The sequence below is a fragment of the Oryctolagus cuniculus genome, chromosome 7, assembly GCF_051225735.1.
Source record: "Oryctolagus cuniculus isolate XC-2025 breed Fujian yellow rabbit chromosome 7, ASM5122573v1, whole genome shotgun sequence".
Taxonomy (NCBI): domain Eukaryota; kingdom Metazoa; phylum Chordata; class Mammalia; order Lagomorpha; family Leporidae; genus Oryctolagus; species Oryctolagus cuniculus.
Genome location: NC_142873.1, coordinates 37,172,230 through 37,190,089, shown reverse-complemented (window position 1 = coordinate 37,190,089; position 17,860 = coordinate 37,172,230). Strand labels below are relative to the sequence as shown.

The window sequence follows — 17,860 nt, the reverse complement described above, 5'->3', positions numbered from 1 at the left end:
GTCTCCCATGGGGTGCAGGGCCCAAGCACTTGGGCCATCCTCCACTGCACTCCCGGGCCACAGCAGAGAGCTGGCCTGGAAGAGGGGCAACCGGGACAGAATCCGGCGCCCCAACCGGGACTAGAACCCGGTGAGCCGGCGCCGCAAAGTGGAGGATTAGCCTAGTGAGCCGCAGCGCCAGCTCAGATTTTTTTTGAATTGTTTAATTAAAAATTAAATAGGTCAGGGAACAGACATACATTATTTTCCTGTTCTTTTTGGTGGAGGTGGTTGGGGGACGATCTTTCCAAGTTAGCATCCTGAGTCACTTGCCCCCATGCAGAGATGTCCCAGAGAGTGCAGTATGTCAACACTGGAGCCAGCACTGTCTGTGTCGGTGGTGTGCAAGGCCTCCTCTGTCTGCCTCCAGACTCTGTTGCCAGCCTTATCACCAACGGCTCTCCAGTGGGAACTCTTCATCCTGTGGGCTTATCTCCTCACTGGCCCCTGAGGACATTCTGCAGATTAAAACTGTCTTTAGAGACCCTGTCTCCCTGTCTGCCCTCCCCATGCTGTGTTCTTTATCAAAATCCTTTCCCTTTTGTAAAGCCCAACTCAAGCCTGGCCTTCTCCCTGAAGCCTTTCTGAGCAGGCTGCCCTGTGACTTTCTCTTTCCCGATCTGTCATAACACTTAGAAAGGGGTGCCTCTTATTTATTTATTTATTTTTTTTGACAGGCAGAGTGAACAGTGGGAGAGAGAGACAGAGAGAAAGGTCTTCCTTTACCATTGGTTCACCCTCCAATGGCCACCGCGGCCGGTGTGCTGTGGCTGGCGAGCTGCGGCTGGTGCACCATGCTGATCCGAAACCAGGAGCCAGGTGCTTCTCCTGGTCTCCCATGCGGGTGCAGGGCCCAAGGACCTGGGCCATCCTCCACTGTACTCCCTGGCCACAGCAGAGAGCTGGCCGGGAAGAGGGGCAACCGGGACAGAATCCAGCGCCCCGACCAGGACTAGAACCCAGGGTGCAGGTGCCACAGGCGGAGGATTAGCCTATTGAGCTGCGGCGCCGGCCTGCCTCTCATTTTTATGCTTAGATCCCACCTTACCTCTGTACTTAAAAGTGTTTGCTTCCTTAAGGGTACATGCCTCTGTGACGTCCCCGCTTCCTTTGGGAAACTGTAACAGCAGGAAAAAAATCTGTTATATAAGATTTTATTGCCTTTGACCAAAGGGCTTTTTGACTCAAAGCTGTTGAATCAATAAATATTTCTTGCCTGAAACATTAAGCGGGGCCAAGAAACACAACTATTACGTTTAACTTGAAAAAGAAATCTTCTGAGTTCGAGAAGCAAGGAACGGCTACACTACCCAAGACAGATCACCGGACAAATCCACACAAGACAGGAAACTCAAACCCTGCCAGAAAAGCAACTTCTCTCTTCCACTCAAAACACTTCAGATCTTACCCCTTTTTCCAGATTTTCTAATTCCCTACAAGTGTTCCAAGAGAAAGTCAGGCAGCCTGAAGACCCTCGGAAAACAGCCAGAATCTTTGCCACCATTTGTTTCTTGCCTTTCTGGCCCAGGGATGCATGGGGAAAACGGTTCAGGAGGAAGCAGCTCCCACCATCCATCGCTTCCCACTCTTCCTCTAATTTTGTCTGCATCAGCAGCCGTGAGGAAAGCTTGGAACCCAAAAGGCATTCTTGTCTGAAATGCGATCTGAAAGAATTTTTGATCTACAAAAACATGATGTGAATATTTTTGTAGGAAGAGAAACTTACCTTTAAAACAGAAAGAAGGGGCAGGTATTTGGCTTCATGGCTAAGATGCTAGTTAAGATACCTGTGTTTGGGAGCCGGCACTGTGCATAGCGGTTACAGCTGCTGCCCGTGGTCACAGCATTCCATATGGGCATCCGTTCGAGTCCTGGCTGTTCCACTTCCGATCCAGCTCTCCGCTATGGCCTGGGAAAGCAGCAGAAGATGGCCCAAGTCCTTGGGTCTCTGCACCCATATGGAGGACCTGAAAGAGGCTCCTGGCTCCTGGCTTCCAGCTCCAGCGGCCATTTGGGGAGTGAATCAGCAGATCTCTCTTTACCTCTCTGTAACTCTGCCTGTATTTGAGTCCCTGTTACATTGAAGACCCAGAGTTCCTGGTTCCTGGCTTCACCCTGGCCCATCTCTGGCTGTTACAAGCATTTGGGAGGAGTGAACCCGTAAATTGAAGAGCTCCCTCTGTCTGCCTCTCTCCCTTGAGGTACGGGGAGACGGGGAGGGAGAAAATGAAAGGAAGAAAGAAAAACATACCCCATCTCATACAGGAGAACCTGGTTTCAATACCAGCCTTCAGCCAACTTCTGGCTGATACAGCCCCTGGGAAACAGTGGTGGTGACCCAAGTGGTGATGGCCCAACAGTGGTGATGGGTCCCTGACACCCATGTGGGAGACCTGGATTGAGTTCCTGGCTTTGGCCCCAGGCTGAACAGCACTTGGAGAGTGAATGTGTGGATGGGACCATGTATGCTCTCTCTCTTTCTGACTTCTCAAATAAGAAATGAATAGGCCAGCACCGTGGCTCACTAGGCTAATCCTCCGCCTGCAGCACCGGTACTCTGGGTTCTAGTCCTGGTTGGGGTGCCAGTTCTGTCCCGGTTGCTCCTCTTCCAGTCCAGCTCTCAGCTGTGGCCTGGGAGGGCAGTGGAGGATGGCCTAAGTACTTGGGTCCTGCACCTGTATGGGGAGACCAGGAGGAAGCACCTGGCTCCTGGCTTCGGATCGGTGCAGTGCACCGGACGTGGAGGCCATCTGGGGGGTGAACCAACGGAAGGAAGACCTTTCTCTGTCTCTCTCACTGTCTAACTCTGCCTGCCAAAAAAAAAAAAAAAAAGAAATGAATAAAAATAAAAATTTTAAAAACCCAGAAGTAAATACTCAATAGCAAATATGGCTTGCTCTTGGTATAGTGAATGAGTCAGTTTTAATTAAGGGGAAAAATAGGTAGGCCAGCATCAAAATATGTGACACATTCTAGCATAATCTTCTATACAGGGAAAACATCTCAAATTATTGCTTTATTGCTCACAAAAGAAAAAGCTCATAATAAAGTAAACTTGGACCATTAGTAATAGAGAATGCTATTGTTTTCTGCAAAGAGAAATCACTTAATGTGTTTATTGCCACTTTTAAAGTAGGTTAATGATTTCCAACTCTGTATGCCCCGGAGGAACACTGTCAGCTACAAATGTGCCATGAAAACACAATTTGAGCTTTTGAAGCTGTTATCTGATGGTAGTATTATCCAATGTTATTTATATTTAATATTTTATGGCTGCAAAGATTTTGTGAGCTCTGTCCACTTGTGTACCTGAGTTATACTGAACAAACTGACATATGAGGGTACTACCAAAAGTCTGTGGAAAATTAGAATTAAAAGCTTATTTAGGGAACTGGGGCTGTGGCATAGTAGGCTATGCCTCCACTTGAGGTGCCAGCATCCCATATGGGTGCTGGTTAGAGTCCCAGTTGCTCCTCTTCTGATCCAGCTCCCTGTTTATGGCCTGAGAAAGCAGTGGGAGATGGTCCAACTACTTGGACCACTGCACCCACATAGGAGAACCAGAAGAAGCTCCTGGCTTCAGATTAGCCCAAGTCTAGCAATTGTGGCCATTTGGGGAGTGAACCAGTGGATGGAAGACCTCTTTGTATTTCCCTCTGTCTGTAACTTTAGCTCTCAAATAAATAAATAAAAATAAAAGTTTATTTAGGTGCAATTTTTTTTGTGAAATCCATGTAGTTATTTCAAAATGTGTATTTTCCATGTATTATAAAAAATAGTTGGTACCAAAATAAATTCATTCTTACTATTATTAAATTTTTTTTATTTGAAAGGCAGAGTTACAGAGAGACAGAGAAAGAGAGAAAGAGAGAGAAAGGTATTTTCCATCTGCAGGTTCACTCCCCAAATGGTCACGTCAGCCCGGGGCTGGGCCAGGCCAAAGTCAGAAGCCAGAAACTCGGGGCTGGCAATGTGGTGTAGTGGGTAAAGCCAACACCTGCAGTGCTGGCATCCCATATGGACACTGGTTCAAGTCCCAGTTGCTCCACTTCCAATCCAGCTCTCTGCTGTGGTCTGGGAAAAGCAGTGGAAGATGGCCCAAGTCTTTGGGCCCCTGCATTCACTTGGGAGACCCAGAAGAAGCTCCAGGCTCCTGCCTTCAGATGCGCTCAGTTCTAGCTGTTATGGCCATTTGGAGAGTGAATCAGCAAATGGAAGACCTCTCACTCGCTTGCTCTCTCTGCCTCTGTCTCTCTGTAATGCTGCCTTTCAAATAAACAAATCAATCTTTAAAAAAAAAAAAAGGGCAAGGAACTCTATCCAGGTCTCCCACATGGGCTGCAGGGGCCCAAGCACTTGGGCCATCCCCTGCTGCTTTCCCAGGCATACCAGCCAGGAGCTGGATCAGAAGTGAAGCAGCTGGAACTTGAGTCAGTGCCTACATGGGATACTGGTGTCATAGGCAGCAGCTAAACCTGCCACACCACAACACCAGCCCCAAACTCATACTTTTAATTCCAGTTTTCTGGAAACTTTCTTAAGTCCCCTTATATTCTTTGTTCTTTTTTGGCTATATTCCTGCAAGGACCTCCTAAGGATTACTGCTTCATGACTTCCTTTTCTGAGCCTCAGTTACCTTACCTGTAAAATAGGGCTACTGCTGGCCCCTGCCGCTTAGTACAATGAGGCAAGACAGTGCACGCATAGTGCTTAGCATGGCAAAGGAGGGATTCATGATCAAAAGCAAATTTATCTTCTCAATTTCAAATAAAGGTAAAGTTTGCTGTTGACTTATTTACAGCCCACTTTGTGCCATGGAAATATTACTGAGTTAGGAGTTCTGGTTCATGGTCATGACTAGGCAAATGATGTCGTATCTCTTGGTTTCTTTTTTTAAGATTTATTTATTTGGGAAGCAGAATTATAGACAGAGAAAGAGAGAAAAGTCTTACATCTGTTGGTTCACTCCCCAGATGCTCACAATGGCCAGGGCTGGGCCTACCCAAAGCCAGGAGCCAGGAGCTTCTTCTGGGTCTCCCCACATGGGTGCAGGGGCCCAAGGACTTGGGCCATCTTCCACTGCTTCCCCAGGCCATAGCAGAGAGCTGGACTGGAAGTGGAGCAGCCAAGACTCGAACTGGCACTCATAAGGGATGCCGGCACTGCTGGAGGCTTAGCCCACTATGCCACAGCGTCAGCCCCTATCTTTCTAGGTTTCTAATGACGGAGATTTATAACAAAGGATTCTAATGATGGAGACTCATAACGAAGGAGCTTAATGAGGTGATCTCTGAAGTAACTTCCAGTTCTAATGCTCAATGATTTGGGATTTTTAACAATGATTTTTTAAAAAAAGTTAGCATAGCTCTCTGGGCTTGGACCTAGGTGGCAGCGATATGGTGAAACACACCAAGAAGGGTAAATACAGGACCCGCTATGGTTCCTCCCTCCCGAAAATGGTGAACAAGATTGAAATCAGCCAGCATGCCAATTACATTTGCTCCTTCTGCGGCAAAACCAAGATGAAGAGACGAGCCATGGGGATCTGGCACTATGGCTCCTGCATGAAAACTGGCTGGTGAGCCTGGACATACAACACCACTTCCGCCGTCACAGTGAAGTCTGTGATCAGAAGACTGAAAGAACTAAAAGTCCAGTAGAGGCGCCATCTTTGAGACATCAGCAGCCTATAATAAATGGGTTCATTTATATAAAAAAGTAACATATTTTATACTATTGAGTACTTTATATCTTAAGAAAATGTACTTCAGATTAAAAATTTCTTTTAAAAAAAGATTTATTCGAAAGGTAGAAATACAGAGACAGAGAAGGAGTGAGAGAGATATAGATAGATATTTCCCATCCACTGGTTAACTCCCCAGATGGTCGCAATGGCTGAAATGGCCAGACCTAAGCCAGGAGCCAGGAGCTTCTTCTAGGTCTCCCACATGGGTGCACGGGCCCAAAGACTTGGGCCATCTTCTGCTGCCTTCCCAGGCCATAGTAGGGAGCTGGATCAGAAATAGAAAAGCTGGGACATGAATTTGTGCCCATATGGGATGCTGGTGCCATGGGTGGAGGCATAGCCTACTACAACACAGTGCTGGCCCTGAAACTCAGTCATTTATTTATTTTTTTAAGATTTATTTTATTTACTTTGAAAGGAAAAGTTACAGAGAGAAAAGACACACACACACACACACACACACTCAGATATTCCATTCTCTGGGTCACTCCCCAGACGGCCACAATGGCTGGGTCTGGGCCAGGCCAAAGCTAGAAGCAGGAACTCCATCTGGGTCTCCCACATGAGTGCAGGGGCCCAAGAACTTGGGCCATCTTTTTCTGCTCTCCCAGGCACATTAGCAGGAGCTGAATTGGAAGTGGAGCAACCAGACTCCAGTTGGAGTCCATACAGGATGCTGTCATTTCAGGCGGTAGCTTAACCACCCCTGGAATTCAGTTATCTTAAAAGGTGTAGGCTGGCGCAACAGCTCAATAGGCTAATCCTCCGCCTGCAGCACCGACACACCGGGTTCTAGTACCTGTGGGGGGCCGGATTCTGTCCCGGTTGCCCCTCTTCCAGTCCAGCTCTCTGCTGTGGCCCAGCAGTGCAGTGGAGGATGGCCCAAGTCCTTGGGCCCTGCACCTGCATGGAGACCAGGAGAAGCACCTGGCTTCTGGCTTCGGATCAGCATGGTGCACCGGCCTCGGTGGCCACTGAGGGGTGAACCAACAGAAAAAGGAAGACCTGTCTCTCTGTCTCTCTCTCTCACTGTCCACTCTGCCTGTCAAAAAAAAAAAAAAAAGTGTAAAAAAAATCATGGCTTGAAAAAAAGAAAGGAAATTCCTTGGGATACCCATTGTTTCTGAAAGGATGTTTTCATGCCTGCATGGCACTGACATTGTATTAGGCCAACACAGAGAACAGGCTTCTCCTTGGAATATTTCATCTAACTGAATGGGTTGAATATACCTTAGCAACAACACATATCTAAATAAAACACAGGCCTTGAATTTGACATGCATCTCATTTGCAATAAGCTTTCTGTGCAAACCACCTCCTCCTTCTCCCCTTTCTTTCTTTCTTTTTTTTTTTTTAAGATTTACTTATTTATTTGAAATTCAGAGTTACATAGAGAGAGGAAAACACACACACACACACACACAGAGAGAGAGAGAGAGAGAGAGAGAGAGAGAGAGTTCATTCTTCCATGTGCTGGTTTATTCCCCAAATGACTGCAACTGCCAGGGCTGGGCCAGGCCGAAGCCAGGAGTCAGGAGCTTCTTCCAGATCTCCCATATGGGTACAGGAGCCCAAGAACTTGGGCCATCTTCCTCTGCTTCCCCAGGTGCATTAGCAGGGAGCTGGATGAGAAATGGAACAGCTGGGTCTCCAACTGGCACCCACATGGGGTGCTGGATCTGCAGGTGGCAGTTTTGCCTACTAGGCCACAATGCTGGCCCCATCCACCTCTTCTTGATATAGAACTGATATGGATTTAAATTCTGGGTCCTTGCCTGGTGTTGTGGCACAGTGGGTAAAGCTGCCATCTGAGGCTCCGGCATCCCAAACCGGTCCTAGTTCCAGTCCCAGCTGTTCCACTTCTGATCCAACTCCCTGCTAATGTGCCTAGGAAAAGCAGTGGAAGATGGCCCAAGTGCTTGGGCCCCTGACACCCATGTGGGAGACCTGGAAGAAGCTCCTGGCTCCTGGCTCCTGGCTTCAGCCTGGCCCAGCCCTGGGTGGTGTGGCCATGTGGGGAGTAAACCAGTGGATGGAAGACCTCTCTGTCTTTCCCTCTCTCTGACTTTCAAATAGGTAAATAAATAAATCTTAAAAAAACAAAATTCTGGCTCCTTTCCTTACTAAGTGTGGGACCTTGGGCAAGTTATTCAAACCCCTCTGTGCCTCAGGCTCTTAAAAATGGGATGCTCTTAGGGTTTTCATGAAAATTAAGTACTACATGTAAGACTCTTAAAAACAGTGCCTGGCATATAGAGAAAGCTAGTGAGTATTGACAATTATTATTCATTTTCCTAAGTCTGGAATGGATGTTTATTATATAGTAGTGTCTTTACCGGTACCTGGAATACCTTTGGGGCTTCAGGTTTTTTGCTTGTGTTTTTTCTACAAACAATGTGTTACAGATTTAGATATGAAACTCTGATAAATTCAGCAGCCCAATGAGACCCAAGTTAATCCAGAAAACAGGCGGTTAGGAGTCGGAGGACATTTTAAATTTGGCAGAGAATAGGAAGTATCAATGAAGTAATTACTTAAAGTCTTGCTTGTAAGTTGTTGAGTTGCTGTGCCAGCTTTTCAAGAGTGCATTTCTGATGCACATGAGAGCCACTGTGGGCGTGACATTCAAAGAGTCAAATACACCTTATCAGACTTTCATTCCCAGATTTATAAAAAGGCTAGTGGCACATTTCCTCATGCAAATGATCTTGGTTCTTACTAACACTTATGGACGAGGTCTCTACAGCATAGCGTCCATGATTAATTTGTCCTACTCATCAGCTTGTTTTTATTTAAGGAGCTGTCCCAGAAGATGCACATCTTGACGAGTCATTTCGGCAGGCAGGGAGTACCTCTGCTCAGCAAAGGCAGTGTGTAGTACACCAGTGCTTTGGGACAAACTGAGAAATATAATTATGCCAATCATATATCCTCTTGTATGAGTTTATCATGGAAACTGTTGAAGGAAGACACGTCTTTTGCAAGCAGTTTCATTGATGCTTCGTGGTGATGCCAATTCTTGTGATCAGTGACAACTGGCCCCGTGGGTTGCCTTGGGTGAATGTGTCCACAGGGACAAATTCCACAGTGGAGCTGACCACTTGGTCTAAGTAATGTCAAGTTCAACTAGTTTTGGCACTGGCTTGTTTAACTTAGGGAAATTCTGGAGTAATATTAAGCCAGGTAAATTGTAGATATCATGTATTTCTACCTAGGGATTTTAAAAAATATTCTTTTTTGGCACATGGTAATTGCACATATTGATGGGGTGCAATTACATATATAATCTGTAATGATCAGATCAGTGTAGCAGGTGTATTTGTCACCTCAAACACATATAATTGATTGATGATGGGAACACTGAAAATCCTCTCTACTAGCCTTTCTGTGGTGTTTTGATACTGAGTACATCGGTCATTAACTCCTGCTATGGCTCCTTCATTTGCATATTTTGCACTGATAGGAAATTAAACATGTTTACAATCTTTCCATTATCCAATCTCTTCCATCATGGGAATAATTATGCAGCTTTTCTCAACTTTTCGTGTAAGGGAGACAACGAAGTCTCCTTTACAATAGGCAACTTGGACTCAAATATTTATTTACTAAGACAGGAACAACAATGCACCGGTCAGAAATAACTTGGGGAAGCCCGCTTGTCCATCCCCACTTATAGAAGTTTTTTGAAATCAGAATATCCCCCAGATTCTCTAGTCCTTAGTACTCCTTTTCTGCTTACTACATTTCCACAATGGTGACACCTGTCCCCTCCCCCACCACCAGCACAAGTCAGCTATCACCGCTGAATGGAACAGCAGCAAAAGCAACACTTGAGCTGGTGCCCCATTCGGACGCTGCCCGGCAAAGCGGACTCTCAGAACTGAGGAAGAAGCTCATGTCCGGGGAATCTGCGACCGGACCCGGGGCCTTCCCGGTAAAACAGGAAAACAAAATAAACACCCTTTCCCACAATCAAAACCTGACGGCGCCGCAGCCGCGGGTGCTAACTGCGCCCGGCTCGGAACCCGACTCCCAAAAAGGAAAACTGGACTGAGCTCGGGTTCTCGAGAGCCCACAGCCTGCGGCCGGGGCGAAGTCGCCGGGGTGTGGCGGCCTGGCGGCCCGGCGGCCCTGGCGGCGCGGGCAGCGCGGGCAGCACCGAGCGCCGCGCGCCGGGGACTTTCACCTGCTCGGCGGGCAGCGCGGGGCGCGCGGGGGCGGGCCGGCGGCGGGCGGGGCCTCGGCGGCCGGCGGGAGGAGCCGGCCCGGGCCCGCCCCCGCGGGAGGAGTAGCCGGCTGGCGGCTGATCCGGCGTCTCCGTGACAGGCACCTCGCTCCGCCGCCGCCGCCGCCACCGCCGCCGCCTTTTCTTCCTCGTCCCGGGCCGTCCGTGGTGTCGCTCTGGGGCCGGCGCCGCGCCCAGTCCCGCTTCGGGCCGCGCGCCCACTGCTCCGATCTCCGGGCTAGGGCGCCGCGCCGCGCCCGCTCGTGCAGCCGCTTCCCAAGCCGCCGTCCTCGGCGGCGGCAGGAATTGCGCGGCCACAGCGCCGCTCGCGTCGCCCTTATCCGCGCCGCCGGCTGCCTCTCGGCCCTCGGCGCCGCTCCGGGTCGCGGCCCCTCATCCCCGCCAGCCCGCCTCATCGGGCTTCAGTCTGCCTTTCCCGGGGTCTCGCTGGCCCCTTCCCGCTGTCGCCGCCGCCAACTCCTCTGGAGGAGCGGGTCCACCGTAGGTCACCATGCCCAGCAAAACCAAGTACAACCTTGTGGACGATGGGCACGACCTGCGGATCCCGCTGCACAACGAGGACGCCTTCCAGCACGGCATCTGCTTTGAGGCCAAGGTGAGGGGGCTGCGGACAAGTGGACCGCCTGGGAGGGGGCTTATCCGGGATGCACGGCCACGCTGGCCCCGGAGCTGAGGGGGCTAGGCCGAGTTGGGGGCCTTTCTGGTACGGAGGGCGACTCTTGTTTACTCGGGTGTGTAATTCCGCGGGCTCCTGCCCAGAGCTGCAACTGCAAAGTTTGAGCGGCGTTGCTTCCCCCCCTTCCTCCCACCTGCGGACTCCGCCATCCTTCCCCGCCGTGGACTGGGATTGAGTTACTTCCCGGACCCCTCTTTCCGAAGGAGGAGCTGGTGACTGAGCGCAGTCTGCACACCTGGTTTCCGAGACTCGTTTAAGGAAGCTCTGGTGTTATTTACCTGCTGGGCTCCCGTGGGAGAGGTGCTTTCGGGAAGGTCTTTTAAAAGAGAAATGCCTGCTTCCTCATTGGGGAAAAGAATACAGGTGGTTTTTTTTTTTTTTTTTTTTTTTTTTTTTCAAGTGTTCAGGTAGTAACCAGGTCCTGGTATGTCTTTCTGGATGTCTGATTTGCTATGATTTTTTTTTTTTTTTTTTTTTGCATCCCGACCGTTGAAGATAACCGTGTGTGTGTGTGTGTGTGTGTGTGTGTGTGTATGTGTGTTTGGGAAAGCTACCCATTTGCTAGTTTTTGTGGTGCAATGCTAAGTTTCAGGATCTGGTAGGGATCTGCTGCTGTTGAAGAATTTTGCTGAAATTTTCAGCGCCGAGGCCAAAGCCCCAGGGCTGTCCTGGGGGAGGAGCTGGGTGTTAGCCTAGGTCCGCAGACCAGCCCCATGAATGAGGCTGGCGCCCTGTGATGCACTTCCCTGGGTGAGGAGTTCTGGCTTCTGAAACTGCATAGAGGTTCCAGTGGCCATCGCTGGGAAGAATGCTCTTCTGTGGAGTTCTCTGCCCTTTCTTCATGCCACCTGCCCTCCCCAGTCACATCAACACCCAGGATGCTCTGCACTGTTGCCAAGTGAAACAAAGCATTGCCCCTCCAAGTAGGCTGGGTCTTGTTGGGATTGAAAACGTGGAGACAGTTTTACTCTTACCTTGTTCATCACTGCAGGCTGTGAGCATCGCAGGATCATTCCATTAGGTGCTCATGGCCTTCAAGTGGTGAAGGCTCTGACATGTGCCCAGTGAGGTCAGTTGTCCTTACAATGTTTTCCTTTTCGCCCTCTACCATTTTGCTAGAGCTGGGAGGTGCCACCCCCTCCCTTCGACTTGTGCAGTGGAATGCAGAGCTGAATTACTGGGCACGGTTGGGACCAGAATGGGGCTGCAGCCAAGATCTTATCTCACATCTCTCATCTCCCTGGGTAGATCTGGTTGGTCTGAGAGTGGATGTTTGGGTTAATTTTTGCCCAGGCCTGTTGATTTGGTGAACAGGATTTTTATTTGCAAGTGTAAGTTTTCATCATGGTCTCATGATTTTAATTTTCTTGAATGTACATACACTGGGAAATTGGCTTTTGTTTTGGTTGCAAAACCAGTGCTCTGTCTTGCAAGACTGAAGGTAAGAAGGGAGATCATATTCAAAGTGTTTATAAGCCTTTTTAATCTTGTTTCATGGTCCTCTATATTTAAGCCCAAATAGGTGCCCCAAATCTGATATGCCTAAGAATCACCAGGTGAGGGCATTAAAAGTCCATTCTTGCCCCACCCCGATTCTACCTTGAGACATCTGGGGGTACATGCTTTAAGGAGCATTCCAGGTGACTTAATGCAGGTGATTTGGGGAAATCCTGGGCTTGCAGCTTGCTTCCAAGCTGCTGGATCTCCTCGCTCTCCAGTACCAAGTGTACAGTTTCCTCTTCTAAGCAAATGTCTGGGGGCTGTGTGATGTAGTTCCTATAGTAACTTTCCTAGCTTCACAGAAGCTGTTGGTCAGGAGGAGGAGCCACAGTGGGTCTGAGCCGTGCTCCTGGCGTAGATCTGCGACATAGGGGACCAAGGGTTCTGTTTTGAGAAGAGCGAGTTAGAGAACAAAGGACAAGGGCACATAGGAAGGGAAGTGATGCAGCTTCCTGAGGCCAAGGCTGACTTGGAGGACCGTGTCCTAAGCTCCCACTTCTTAGTAATTCATGCTGGGCACTGGCACATTCCAACACCATAGCTGTCATTCAAGACCCAAGCAGAGGTAGAAGCAGAAGCCTTTCTGTCCCATGTGCAGAGAAGGCAAAGTGCCTTTTCTGGCTGGTGTCCACGTCCCTACAGAGCAGTGTCAGGGGGTTGCACAATCACTGGGATTTCAGGGTTTGAATCTATTCCACACTTTCCCCTTGTTTTGGAGGAGTACAGGCCTTGTTGTATACCCTTGGTGGGTGAGCCTTCTCTCCCTAGGACTGGCAGTTTTACAGAATCCACGCTGGATGGAGCTGTGTTTTTGTATATATGTAGGTAGCTTATTTTCCGGGCTATGCAGAGACTGGAAGGTTTAGGGTTATGATTGAAGGGTGTCTGGGTGGCAGAGCTCCTGTGCACCTTAAAAAATGCATTTAATCTTGAAGCAGAATCCTAGATGTTTAACCCTGGCAATACCTCATTTAATTCTCACTACTTGCTGCAAGATGGGTCTCCTTATGTCTGTTTTATAAACCAAGTTATAGGCTCAGGGAAGTTGTTGCCTGCCTCGGTACTCACAGCTGTATATGATAAAGCTAGGATATAAACCTAGAGCTTTGTCTTCAGATTCCCAAACCTGGCACTTACATGCTTGATAATTTTTATTGACTGTTCACTCTGTGCTGGGCAGTGGTTTGAATCGCGGCTCTCTAGTGGAGGTGTCTTCAGGTTCTAGCCTCTAGGATTCTGATATAGAATCTTGTTCACATTTTTAATGCTGGGCTGTGTCCAGATTTCCCTTTAGGAGGGATTCCTGCTGACCATGTTTAGCATGTGTACCTGCCTCACTGACTGGAGCTGGTGGGTAAATGGTCAAATCTCAGACGGCTTGAAAGCTTATGGTCTCTCCTAACCTGTGTGTCTCTTGATCTTCCACTATGCCTTCCTGGTGCCCAGTGCCCTCAACTGACTCTCTCTATCTGCTTGGTCAGAAAGAGACTTCTGTTGACAGTGGTGCAGGGATATTAGAGCATTAATGTCATTACATTTTGTTTGCTTGGGACTTTCACATACAAAGACCTTTCTTCTTGTAGAAACAGGAACATGAGGGTTGTCTACTTTTCAGAGGCAAAAACTGAATCAGAGATGAACCTGTCCAGAGTCACAGAACTCAGTGCCAGATAATGATGCTTATTGAGTGTTTACTGTGCACCTTGCAGTGTCCTAGCTACTTCCTCATTTTAATCTACACCTTCCCGGACTTTTGACTCCTGGTGTATGTTCTCTCATCTACTACAGGGCTCACTTGATCCTGAAATAATGGCTCCCTAGAACTGCATACATATGCCATTTGCTGGTATCCGTATGTCCTATCAGAGCTGGAAAGCACCTTGGCTTGTTCAATACAACCTTCGTTTTACAGATGAGGAAATTGAGGTCTAGAGGGGAAGTCATTGACCCGAGGTCACATAGCTGGATAATAACAGAACTAGAATTGATCCTTGGGTCCCTGTCTTCAGGTTGGTTTCAGTTATCTATTGCTGAGTAACAAACTCCCTCAAGACTCATGCATGAAACAACTGTTTACTCTGCTCTTGATTTGCAGGTTAGGAGTTTAGGCAGGCCCGGATGTGCTGTTCTTCAGTTGTGTGTGGTGTTGATGGGAACATTCACTTGGCTACATTCATCAGTGGCTGAGCTGGAAGGTTCTGGAAGTCTTCATTCATGGCTGCCTTGGTGGTCCTCCACATGGCTATTGGCTCCCTCCACCAGCTTGGCTCTTCTCACAGCATGGTGGCCTTGTTGTTAGGCAACTGGCTTTTAAGAGGAAGCGTTCCAAGAAGGAAGGCAGAAGCTCAGAAGACTTGGCTTTCCAAGGGTCACTTCTGCTGCATTCTGTTGACCAAAATGGGCTACAGGGGACAATAAATAGACTGAATTTCTTGATGGGGAGAATGTCAAGGTCACATTGCAAGATTGCACATGGGATGAGAGGTACCATTGAAATGGTCTTTGGATCAGTCTGCTGCAGAGTTTTTTTGTTCTTTCCATTCCACATGTATCTTCTCTGACTATATGGAATATTCTTGAAGTACCATGTCTCATGCTTCTGTTTATCCCCCAATGTCAAGTGCATACATAGTCAGCAATAAAAAAAATCATTTGTCAAGTGGAAGAAATTACCAGTTGTAGAAAGCCTGAAAGCACCGAATATATTGTCGTATTGCTGAGTGATTTTGCAGTGTGGGGACATGTAGATGGCTTGGAATGGAATTGAATAGCCATATTTCTGTCTTTGCTAAATTGCTTAACCCATTGATGGTTTCTGTGATGGGGTTTTAGAGATTTCAGTAAACCTACACAGCAGGATGCTTGTGGATGCCTCTTGAACACACTGTAGAGAGAGCTTTCAGAGGAAGACCACAAATACATCTGTTCACCATCAGTAGGATGTCCCTGACCCAGCTGGAGCTGTGCGACATGCATGGGCAGGGGCTCCCAGAACCTGCCCCACCATATCCTGGGGTGTTTGTACTCCTTTTTAGACCCTCCTTTTCCTTCATGCAGACTGAGGGGCCTATCTTCCTGAGTTCTGAGTCAGTAGTGATTCAGATAGAGGGGCAGGTGTATTCTCTGATGCCACCTTCTTATGAATTTGTCCAGAATACTTTTTTTTTAAAGTTTATTTATTTATTTGAGAAGCAGAGTTACGGACAAGAGAGTGGGAGAGACAGAAAGGTCTTCCATCTGCTGGTTCACACCATAAATGGCCACAATGGCCAGAGCTGTGCCGATCTGAAGCCAACAGCTAGAAACTCCTTCCAGGTCTCCCATGTGAGTGCAGGGGCCCAAGGACTTGGGCCATTTTCTACTGCTTTCCCAGGCACATTAGCAGGGAGCTGGATTGGAAGTGGAACAGCTGGGACATGAACTGGCACCCATATGGGATGTTGGCACTGCAGGCAGTGGCTTTCCCCTCTACATCCTAGTGCTGATCCCGGTCCAGAATACTTTTAAACCCATTGCTGTCTTCTGCCCACACCACTTTAGGAGGCCAATGAGTCCTAAAGTTTTAGCACTGTTCTGAAATGACACTTTTTTTTAAGATTTTATTTATTTGAGAGGTAGAGTTATAGACAAAGAGGGAGAAACAGATAGAAAGGTCTTACATCCACTGGTCACTCCCCAAATGGCCACAATGGCTGGAGCTGAGCCGATCCAAAGCCAGGAGCCAAGAGCTTCTTCTGGGCCTCCCATGCGAGTGTAGGGGCCTAAGGTCTTGGACCATCTTCTACTGCTTTCCCAGGCTATAGCAGAGAGCTGGATCATAAGAGGAGCAGCTGAGATATGAACCAGCACCTGTGTGGGATGTGGGTGCCACAAATGGAGGCTTAGGCCACTAGGCCACAGCGCCGGCCCCGTGGCACCTGTTTTGCTTTGTCTTTCTGTTGCTCTCAGGTGTCCCTGGGTTTTTCTTCACAACTAGTGTCTTGGATATGATGGACAAAGCTATTGCTGCCTTAGCCATATATTTCATGATTTTGTGGCTTTCAAGAATGCCTCTTTTGCCCAAAATGTCCCAGTTCATTTTAGTCATCAGAATCATGCAGCAACAGGTAATGATGACCTTCACCAAACTGTCTATAACCAGGACCCTGATCAGACTCCACTCACTGCTTATTATTTCTTACTCATAATGCTGCTACTTTCAGGAACTCAAACTTTCAGAATGCTTTCTTTAGCTGTAATTACCCACTGCCTCCTCACTGCTCTATTGCCTTGACGCTACCCTTAGATCTCCGGTGACCTTTTAGTTGTTATCCTGTTCCCTGAGCAGCCTGGAACCTTGCCAAGGTCCCTTCCTCCCCATTTTCTTGCCCTTCACTGCCAAACTGATCCTTGCTTCCTCCCTTCTTCCTTTCTGTTTTTGGAAAAGGGACTTTCTCCCCTCTTCATTCCCCTTTTTAATAGCATTTTGAGGTACAATTCCCATACTGTATACTTCACTAATTTAAAACATAGTATATTCACAGATGTCTACAATCATCACGTGATCCATTTTAGAGCATTTTTGTCACCTCAGAGAAACCCAGTGCCTTTCAGCCATCACCCTCCTACACCCCACTGACCCCCATCCTAAGTAGTTTGTCTAGTTTCTGTCTCAGATGTGCGTTTCCCGGATGTTTCCTATAAATGGAGTCATGTAAAACATGGGACTTTGATTTCTTTCACTTAGCATTCAGCCTTTCATAATGTTCTTCTGTGTTGTAGCACATGTCAGTACTTCATTCCTTTTTATGCCCTCATAATATTCCATTGTAGGAATAGATCACATTTTGTTCACCCACCAGTTGATGAACACTTAGGTTATTCTTAATTTTTTATATACTGATATCAACATGCATGCTTAAGTATTTGTGCATACTTGCATTTTCTCCTGGGGAGATAAGTGAGAGTGGAATTGCTGGGTCCTTTGGTGGCTACGTGTAGCTATTTTTGGAGCTAACAGGTTTTTTTCTAATTGTGGCTGCATCATTTTACCTTTCTGCCAGAAGTGTGTTAAGATTCTGATTCATCCATATCCTCACCAACACTTTTTTTTTTTGACAGGCAGAGTTAGACAGTAAGAGAGAGAGACAGAGAGAAAGATCTTCCTTCTATTGGTTCACCCCCCCAAATGGCTGCCACAGCGGGCGCACTGTGCCCATCCAAAGCCAGGAGCCAGGCGCTTCCTCCTGGTCTCCCATGTGGGTGCAGGGCCCAAGCACTTGGGCCATCCTCCACTGCCCTCCTGGGCCACAGCAGAGAGCTGGACTGGAAGAGGAGCAACTGGGACAGAATCCAGCGCCCCGACTGGGACTAGAACCCGGGGTGCCGGCGCTGCAGGTGGAGGATTAGCCTAATGAGCCACGGTGCCGGCCCCAACACTTGTTAATGTTTGAGTTTCTGATTCTAGCCATCCTCCTGGCTGTGAGGTGGTATTTCATTTTGGTTTTGATTTGTATTCCCCTGTTGAATAATGATACAGAACATCCTTTCATGTGTACTTGGGGCCAATTGTGTATCTTCTTGGGAGAAAAGCCAATTCAGTTCCTTTACCCATTTGAAAATAGGATGATTTTTTTTTTTTAATTTGACAGAGTTAGTCAGTGAGAGAGAGAGA

At 48.0% G+C, this 17,860-nt stretch overlaps 1 protein-coding gene, 1 long non-coding RNA gene and 1 pseudogene across 6 annotated transcripts in view; 2 read left to right on the top strand and 1 right to left on the bottom strand.

Moving 5' to 3' along the window:
* Positions 1-256: 256 nt before the first annotated feature.
* LOC149125415 (uncharacterized) lies at positions 257-2,073 on the bottom strand. 2 transcript variants are annotated; one of them, XR_016211415.1, is made up of 3 exons: positions 1,766-2,073; positions 1,088-1,157; positions 257-497 (listed from the first exon to the last, which is right to left on the bottom strand). It is a non-coding gene; the product is annotated as an uncharacterized LOC149125415 (long non-coding RNA). The 2 variants fall into 2 exon arrangements; XR_016211414.1 differs by lacking the exon at positions 1,766-2,073 and adding an exon at positions 1,448-1,645.
* Positions 2,074-5,435: 3,362 nt separating this feature from the next.
* Positions 5,436-5,699, top strand: LOC108177578 (large ribosomal subunit protein eL43 pseudogene; annotated as a pseudogene).
* A 4,376-nt stretch (positions 5,700-10,075) lies between these two features.
* The window catches only part of C7H1orf226 (chromosome 7 C1orf226 homolog), a 342,221-nt gene continuing 334,436 nt past the window's right edge, over positions 10,076-17,860 (top strand). For all 4 annotated transcript variants that reach the window (XM_008264164.5, XM_089299664.1, XM_051857177.3 and 1 more), the window contains exon 1: positions 10,076-10,626. In XM_008264164.5, coding sequence (XP_008262386.3) covers positions 10,522-10,626 — 105 coding nt within the window. In that variant the 5' untranslated portion in view covers positions 10,076-10,521. The remainder of the gene's footprint in view (positions 10,627-17,860) is intronic.